Genomic DNA, 9,907 nt, shown 5'->3' on the forward strand with positions numbered 1-9,907 from the left:
CCCAAGCCTAAGAAGGACAGTCAAGTTTCAACTGAAAGAATGAAGAAAGTGTATGAGCATAAGAGGAGATATAAGGACGACAAGAAGCCTTACAGAAAGAAGCATGAAGTACTCCTAGCTGAGGATAGCAAAGCCAAATGGGCAGAGACTGACAGCGAAGAGTCAGAACCAGAAACCTCTTGCAGCTCTAGTGAAGATGAGGAAGAAGTAAAGTGCTTGATGGCTGATGACACAGATGTTCAATCAAGCAGCCAACAGGTATTTGACTTTAGCTCAACTGATTTCACAAGAGAAGAACTTATTTCGACTCTTCATGACATGGTTAGTGAGTATCAAAAGCTTGCCTTATCATTTGAAAAGGCCAGAGTAGAGCAAACTGATCCTATCGACAATAAGACAACAACTGATATATCAGTTGAGATGTTGAGTCTAAAAAAGGAGATTGCCGAACTCAATACTGAAGGGAGCAAGGATCAATTAATGATTCAAAAGTTAATGCTTGAAAATTCAAAGCAAACTGGGCTCATTTAGGCTTGGAATAAATCATCCGTTGCATTGACTGATATACAGAACTCTCAGAAATCATTTAATGATAAAACTGGTTTAGGATTCAGTAACAAGGATGAAATACCTTCCAAAGATACTCAACCAAAACTAAATATGGATAAAGGGAAATATATTCACTTTGTCAAATCAGTTATGGTACAAGAACAAGCTGAGCCGAGTAAACTGATTGAACAGCCGACTCATAATATGAGCAAGGGCAAAAGATGTGGTATTGGTTAAAGCCCAAGAGTTGTGACTGACTCACGAAGTCAGCCACCAAAAATTTTCAGCAAAAACTACTTAAATGGCTATTCAAACTGCTGTAACAGCAAGCCAGTTCAGAAAAGATACTGGCTGAACAATCAGTCGGAAAAGGGCAAATCACATGTTGTATCTCCTGCACACCATACACCACACACACAGAGACCGGGAAAGACAATTTGGAATACAGCAACTCGACGGTCAGTTAGACTGATCCAAGTTTAGATTCCTAAAGGACTAATCAACTTTGGACCCAAATAGAAAAGGGTACCACAATCTTATCTTGTGTTTGATTGCAGGTAATAGGTACAAGCATTGGATCTATATGGTATTTGGACAGTGGATGTTCACGCTACATGACAGGAGATTCAAATTTATTATCTCAACTGACTAAGTACACTGGACCAAACATCAGTTTTGGAGATAATTCTAAAGGTAAAACTTTGGGTAAGGGTAAGCTTATCCATGGTAACTTCACCATTAATGATGTTTTATTAGTTGAGAACCTCAAGTATAATCTGATCAGCATCAGTCAGTTATGCGATAATGGATTCTCAGTTCAGTTTGACAAACATTCTTGTTCAGTCAAAAAACTCAACTGAAGAGATCATCCTAACTGGCAAAAGGTGTGGAAACACTTACAAAGTCAGCTGGAATGATCAACCTTATGCACCAGTATGTTTTATTGCTTCTAAATCTTCTAAAAACTGGTTGTGGCATAAGAGATTGAACCACCTGAATTTCAAATCTATTGCGTATTTGAGTAACCATGTGAGACCCCGTGATTTGATTAACGTTAATTATGTTGATTATGGAAATAAATCTGAAAATGTTGCATTAAAGTGTTGATGGCAATTGTGTAAATTAATAGAAAAATACTCAATTAAATTTGATGGCACTTGTGTAAATAAAGTGAAAAATACTTGATTTAATTTTTAAGGGTAAAATGGTACTTTGATTTAAGGAATTCAATGGAGCCTTGCTTGAATTTTGTTACGTGTATTCTCATTGCCTTGTTTTTTCATATATATTATAATATTAAATTTGTTCCATGCCATCCTAAAAGCTAAGGAAAGCAACTCCCGATAAAATTTGCATGTAGGTGGACATGTCACCATGGATATGCATACACACGTGTCCATATATATATATAGACACAAATATATGGTTACATAATTGTGTTTAGCTATTACAGAACCCTAAGAGAGACGAGGCTAGATTTTCTTCGAAACTTCGATGAAGCCTTATCAGTCTTGAATTGAATTTACAATCTTCCTCTTGTTCAACTAGATTTGATATAAGGTATGACATCGCAGATTCTGAGATATAAATATATGTTTTGATATTTAAATGTTAAGTAGAATATGATTATTGAAATATGATCTTTTTTATCAAGAATCAACAATGGAAAAGTTCATATTTTAGCTACGAGTATGTTATTGAATGCACTTAAGTCATTAAATGATTATGTGAATGGTAAATATGCTCTTAAATATTATTTAGGAGGATATATAATCATTAATAAATTGGACAGGGAAACTAACTAAATACTCATTTAGTTTATTTAATAGGTAAGTTGGTTGCTCAGTAATCAAATAGAATAAAATTACTGATTCGTTAATAAAGTATGAAATGACCATATTTAAAGCTTGTAGCTTTTTCTATTTCACTTTATTGGAAATAGTCTACCCATTTCATTAACGATGTAAATTATTTTATTAGGTAGACCGATATTTCGTATTGGTATATTTCAGTTCAACCACAAATCCACAGACAATGAGGTATGTTGCGACCGGGTAACATATGACAGGTATCTGTATTATATGATATATGTTGAATTGGATTGATTGGATTGGATTGGAATACGTGTCTATGTGCCTATTTGTTGACTGATGTGGCATACATGACATTGAGATAGAAATATCGATGTATAAAATAAATGTTTTGTTAACACACATCATTTTATGCATACATCGATACATGACATGCACGTTGAGCTATGATCCTTGGATACCCTGATATGATTTGATTGGATTCCGGGGTTTGTGAACACAATGCTATGTTTGGTATTACATGACCCTTAAAACATAGACATTTGTGGCCCCATATGATTGGATATGAGATGTGGGATTGATGGCGCTTCGTCGACGCTATCATATGTGTATTCCCATATCGGCCGGTGTGCCAGCTCGAGCATTGATTTGATTTGATAGCGATTCGATTGATTCTGACATGTGCTCAGTGGATGGGCATTTGACCTGATACCTCCACGACATACATGCATTGCATACCATATATCATTGTTTAGATATCTGTGGTATATATGATTGGTTGTTCCATACGGAGCTTTGCTCACCTCCAAGGGGGGCTGTTGTTGTCTTTGTGTGTGGACAATGGCAGGTACTCCAGGATTTCTGGAGGAAGCCACAGCTTGGGCTGAGGTTTATGTTTATGTCTTGTTCCCAGTATATATGTATATGTATCTATATACCGGGGCATGTCCCGAGGATATGAGTTGTTTGTATGTGATTGGTTTTGATTTCGTGTGGGCATATGTTATGATATGAGATTAAATACTATTTTTAGTATTTAAATAAAAAGATTTGGGCTCATTGTAAAGAAATTTTAAACTCGTTTTCCGCTGTGATTAATTAAATCCTAATCAGATTGCATTGTAATAGTGATTAGGAGCTAAGGGCCCCACAAACCACGATCTTGTTACTGGATTGCCCAAAATGGATTTTATCAAAGACAAAATTTGCTCAGCATGTCAGTTTAGTAAACAAATCAAATCCTCTTTTAAGAACAAGGGTCGTAACTCTTCTTCCCGATGCTTAGAACTGTTACATATGTATCTATTTGGTCCAATACCAGTCATGAGCTTAGGGGGAATGAAATACACATTGGTGGTTGTAGACGATTTTTCAAGATTCACTTGGGTTATATTTCTCAAGTCCAAAGACCAAACTGCTGCTCAACTGATTAAGCTTTTCAAAAGATTATTAAATGAAAAATCAGTTGGAATTGATAGAATCATATCCGATCGAGGAACTGAATTTATCAATCAAATTCTTTCAAATTATTTAGAGAATACCGGAATCAAACATGAGCTTTCAGCAGCCAGAACTCCTCAGCAAAATGGTGTAGCTGAAAAGAGAAATCGGACCCTCAAAGAAGCTGCTAGAACAATGCTTGCTGATTCTAGTATATCTCAAAGGTTTTGGACAGAGGCAGTGAACACTGCGTGTTATACTCAAAACAGATCAATGATTAATAAGAATCATATGAAAACACCTTATGAGATCTGGCATGGAAGAAAAAGTGTGGTTTCCTACTTCAAAATATTCGGCTGCAGATGTTTTATACTTGTCAATGGTAAAACCCATTTAAAACTTTTGACGCTAAATCTGCAGAAGGAATATTTCTTGGGTATTCTTCAGTAAGTAAAGCTTATAGAGTCTTCAACAAAAATACTTTGAATGTTGAGGAATCTATTCATGTTGTGTTTGATGAATCTACACTAACTTTTAAGCCAACTGATACAGTTGAGCTAGCTGATAGATTTACAGATATAAGCTTGGATGATGATGATGAAGAAGATGTCCATCTTAATCAAAACAACCTCCAATCACCTGAACCTGAGATATTGGATCAATCAGCTGAATTGGAAGCAAATCTTGACAATCAGTTAGTGGAGCATACAAATGAGAATCACTTGCCAACTGAATTAGTGATGAGTGCATTTTATGCACTTAAATTATTCCTATATTTCATATAGATTGTTAGTCTTTTTGGGCGGAATTACGCGTTTTTGTTGTTTTTGGTGTAATTGCAGGAATCTAGGTGCGGATACAACACATGCTGAAAACGAGCTAAAATGGCGCCTAGGGGAAGAAGTGTCAGCAATACCCCGAAGGGTACCATACAGTGAGTCTCGCGCATATGCGTCGAAAATGGCGCGCATATGCGCGAGAGAGAACAGGCGACAACCCGAGAGTAAAGCGCATATGCGCCGCTTATGGCACGCATATGCACGCAAGACGAAGAGCAGCACCAGAAGCACCCGCGCATATGCGCGAGTTTGTGTCGCGCATATGCGCGCGATGTGAGTCCCCGAATTTAAATTGGTTTCGGCGTTGATTTTAAAGGAATTCTGAAATATTGGAGCGCAGCCGTCACACCACTCGAGGGAAAGGAGAAAAAGTGAGCGCGTACGGAGCACGGGACGCGAAGAACGGAGATAGAAGACGTTGAATCCGGACATGGAGACGCACTTCCATCTCTCGCCAACACGTTCTTAATTTGGTTTCTTACTTTTACGTTTTTTAATGTTCACAAACAGGTTTTGTGGTGATTTAATTACGAGTATGAACTAATTCTATTTTCTAGAGATTGATGTAGTCTTGGTTGAACCTATGTTATTGACTTTTTAACTTTTCATCTAATTAATTCGTCGTGTTTATTTGTGATTTCTTGTGATTAATGCTTTTGGATTACTGGCCATAATTCGATTGATTGAAAAATTAAAATCTAACACTCGAAAGAGGGGATTGAAATTAGGACAGGAGAAATCGCATCGTTAGATATTTATAACGTGCAAAAGACGTATAACTCTGACGAATCCATAAGAGGACTTTGGTTGCATTTATTACGTGTTGCTTGATTTTGAATAGACATATTAAAATTAGTAATAGGTAATACAGTTCTATTTATCACTCGACAGAGGGAGTAGAAACATTGCGAGTTCTTGGTTATAAATACGATGCAATTTGATAACATGTTAGTTAATGCTGATTTAGCATAGGGGAAGCCAGACGAAATCATATCTCTAGATTTATTTCTTCAGTGAATTCTATACTGCGTGCTAGAATTACAGTAATTGCTAATTTATTTGAATTGATTACAAACCAACTATTCGATTTGTCTAAATAAAGTTGAGCTATGTCAATTATGGTAATTAATATACAACTTTGAATAATTACTCCTCGTGGGATCGATATCTGTACTCATACAGTACTAAAACTTGACACTGTATACTTGCGGTAGTGAAAACACGCAACAAGTTTTTGGCGTCGTTGCCGGGGAGTAAACTATTTAATTGCGTATTAATATCGTTACTAAGTAGTCATGATTTTAATTTAGATTTTATTTTATTTGTTTATTTTGTTACGTATAATCTTTTTTATGTTTTGCAGTGTATGCTAAGATCGCACAGCCCTGATTTGCTTATCTTTGATCCGGAGATCGAAAGAAGTGCGAGAAGACTAAGAAAAGCGAGAAGGGAAGAAATCCAAACAATGGCTGAAAACAGAGAGGACGTGAGATATAACCCGCCAGACGCCATACCTATCAGAGACCATTTCAGACCAGTGATAAACGCACATTATTCTGGCATTGCTCGATGGACCATAAACGCCAACAATTTCGAGCTGAAGCCTGCACTGATAAATATGGTTCAACAGAACCAATTTGCAGAAACTTCCACTGCTGATCCTCACGTTCATTTAAGGACCTTCCTGGAGATCACGGACACGGTAAAAATTAATAATGTTTCTGATGATATTATTAGACTGCGTTTGTTTCCATTTTCTCTCAGGGACCAAGCAAGAGGATGGCTCCAATCATTGCCGCTGGGGAGTATCACTACATGGCAGGAGCTGGCGACGAAATTTCTTTCTAAATACTTTCCCCCAGCGAAGTCTGCGCAATTGAAGATTGAGATCAGTACCTTCAGGCAAACTGACTTTGAGCAGCTTTATGAAGCATGGGAGAGGTACAAGGAGTTGTTGCGGAAGTGCCCTAATCATGGTTTTGAAGACTGGGTGAAGATTGAGTTGTTTTATAATGGGTTGAATGGTCAGACACGGACTACAGTGGATGCAGCAACAGGTGGCACAATCTTTGCCAAATCTCCTGCTCAAGCCTACGACTTGCTTGAGCAAATGACTATTAACAGCTACCAATGGCCGTCTGAGAGGTCAGGAGTACAGAGGACTGCTGGAATTTATGTGGTGGATCCTATCACATCACTCACTGCACAAGTCTCAGCATTGACTACACAGATAACGACTATGAATAAGGTGGGTACATCAAACACTGAGGGACCACCGGTTGTTGTTGAAGAATCAAATTTTCCTGAAGAAGTCCAATACATCAACAACAATAACTTTGGAGGCTTTGGCGGATATCGAGGTAACCCTCCCCCTAATACTTATCATCCTGGGTTGAGAAACCATGAAAATTTTTCTTATGCAAACAATAAGAATGTGTTGAACCCTCCACCGGGGTTCAATACATCAAATGGGGAAGGGAAGCCATCATTTGAGGATTTAGTGGGGACATTTGTTGTTGAATCTGGTAAGAGGATGTCTAGAACTGAGTCTAGACTTGACAACCTTGAGACACATATGGCGAGTAATGGTGCTACTTTGAAAATCCTTGAATCGCAAGTGGGGCAGATAACGAAGCAACTCACGTCTCAACCGTCAGGTGAAGTTCAAAAGACTGCCGACCCAAATCTGAGAGAGGTGAATTCCATTTTTATACATCAAGAAAAGAAGAGGGTTGAACTCACACCTGTTCAGGATGAAAAGCTAAGTCCAACCAAAGGAGCCCGAGGTAAGAAATCTGAGAGGTATGAGTTAAATAAATACAGTGATATTTCTTTACTTCCCTACCCCCAGCGATTTTTACAACTACAAGCTAAATTTCGAAAGAAAAAAGGTCTTAAAGATCTCAAGAACCTACACACTAATAATGAGTTTGTAGATCAGGTGGAAGGTGAAGTTACTGAAGGAACACAAAGAAATCTTCCTCAGAAGTTGCTCGATCCCGGTGAATTTATTGTACCATGTGAAATAGGAGGCCATTTAGTAGAAAAAGCTATCTGTGACTCAGGAGCAAGTATAAATATAATGCCAAGTTCTCTCTACGAGAAACTTGGATTGAGCAAGATGAGATCCACCGAGTTAAGCGTGCAGCTGGCAGATAAATCGGTGAAAGTACCATTGGGTATTGTGGAAGATGTTGAACTGAAGATTGACAAATTGAAAGTTCTAGCAGAATTCTTGGTACTCGATATGGAGAATAGTAAGGACGTTCACGTCATTCTAGGACGACCTTTATTGGCTGCTGTTGGAGCCATCATCGACGTGAAACGAGGAAACATGACCATGGAAGTTGAAGGTCAAATGGTAGCAGTAAGGGCATCCAAGAAATCATATGACCTACCATGAACAGGATTGGTGACAGTCGGGTTGATGACGTTAAACCAAGCGCTGTGTGGGAGGCAACCCACATTTATTTATTTTTGCATTTATTTTAGTTATTTTATTTTATTTCGATTCCTTAGTTTATTAATTTTAATTTTCTCGATTCAAGTATTAATTTGCATCATGTTATTTTTTTTGCAGGTATTTAAAAAAAAAATTCCGAAGGTCAGTGTGCCCCGCGCACATGCGTGACGAATTTACGCGCACATGCGCGACTTTGGCCGAGGGCTCAGCGCATATGCGCCAATCCGAGCGCGCACATGCGCGATATTTACAGAGAGGTCGGCGCATATGCGCCAATTCGGGCGCGCATATGCGCGACAATAACAGAAAGGTTGGCGCATATGCGCCAATCTGGGCGCGCATATGCGCGCGACTCAGTATAAGAAAAAAAAATAGGGATCGTGATTTCAGAATTCAGAAACCTCCCTCCTTCCACACTCCACCACGCCGCCGCCGCTCTTCCTCAGCTACCAAAGATGCCGCCGCCCCTCCTTCGAAAACCGCCGTCGCCGCCAATCACCGCCGTGAAATTCCGGCACACTCCCAATTCCCGTCATCCTCTCGTTCAAGTAAGGGGTTTCTTCAGATTTTGTTAAAATTTTCAGATTTGATAGAAATTGGTTCAAGTAATTTGGGGGAACTCTTGATATCGTGAGCTTGGTGTGTCGAATTTGTATAAATCTTGTGTGAGTGGGGTGTACGTGCATTGCTTATTGGATTATTGGTTAGTGCAATTATAGTGTTCAAGTTTGGGGGTTCAATTAGCCTTGATTTTGTCTGTTGGTTGAGTTTAAAGTGTGGTGTAAGCATTGCTAATTAAGATGGCACCGAAGAAGAAGTCAAAGAAGTGCGCTTCCTCTTCCGCAAGTTACGATTCGCACCGTTTTTGGAGTGAGGAAGCTCAACAGGTGTATAAGAACTCGATGACTCGGTCGATTATCCCGGAGAGGAGATTTAATTTATCAACATTACATGGTTTTATTGAGCGTGAACTGGAAAGAAGACAGTGGGTTGAATTTGCTCAACCGCCTTTTGACGCTGTGATTTCTGTCGTGCGCGAGTTTTATGCCAATCTGCGGATACGGCATGATGAGTCAAAGGTACTAGTGCGAGGTAAATTGATATCGTTTGATTCTCAGACGATAAATACGATATATCAGATGCCAAGCCTTGAAGAGGATGAGTACAGTGCGTTCTTAGACGATGGGGTCGATTATGCAGAGGTTATCCGGACTGTGTGTCAGGCAGGCGCCGTATGGAAAATGAGCGCGAATGGTCCAATCTCACTGAAGAAATCCGAGATGACTCCTAATGCAAGTGCGTGGACGTCATTCGTTTTGGCTCGGGTTCTCCCATCCTCGCATTACCACGACGTCACCAAAGACAAAGTTGCGCTTGTCTTTGCGATTTTGATGGGAAAATCTGTTAACTTGGGAAGAATAATACATGGATCGATCATGAGAGCCGGCACAGGATTAGCCGCGGTCGCCCTCCCGTGCCCTCACATTGTTACCGACCTATGCATACATGCCGGAGTTTCTTGGTCGCCCGATGAGCAAGTGCTCAAACCGAAGGCTCCCATCGTTGCGCCTTATCTGCCTCCCGTTGATTCAGATGACGAGGACCTGCCACAGACACCGCTTCAACCACTGCCACCACCACCACCTGAGGGAGCCCGACAGCGCATGGGAGACACATTGAGACGACTAGAGATTGAGATGCAGGATCAGAGGAGATTACTAGTTGAGCAGCGCCAGGTGCTGGATTCGCTTCAGTACCGCACAGACTATGCCATGGGTTATATGATGGACTTCACGTCCGTTCTT

The 9,907-nt window shown here is 39.6% G+C and overlaps 1 protein-coding gene across 1 annotated transcript; it reads left to right on the forward strand.

The window, feature by feature from the left end:
* The first annotated feature begins 219 nt into the window (after positions 1-219).
* Positions 220-8,042, forward strand: LOC140839217 (uncharacterized). The gene is made up of 4 exons (XM_073205852.1): positions 220-258; positions 6,003-6,341; positions 6,462-6,999; positions 7,141-8,042. The coding sequence occupies exons 1-4, from the start codon at positions 220-222 to the stop codon at positions 8,040-8,042; spliced, it is 1,818 nt and encodes a 605-aa protein (XP_073061953.1).
* Positions 8,043-9,907: the final 1,865 nt, after the last annotated feature.

Source organism: Primulina eburnea, chromosome 8, assembly GCF_022965805.1.
Source record: "Primulina eburnea isolate SZY01 chromosome 8, ASM2296580v1, whole genome shotgun sequence".
NCBI classification, from domain to species: domain Eukaryota; kingdom Viridiplantae; phylum Streptophyta; class Magnoliopsida; order Lamiales; family Gesneriaceae; genus Primulina; species Primulina eburnea.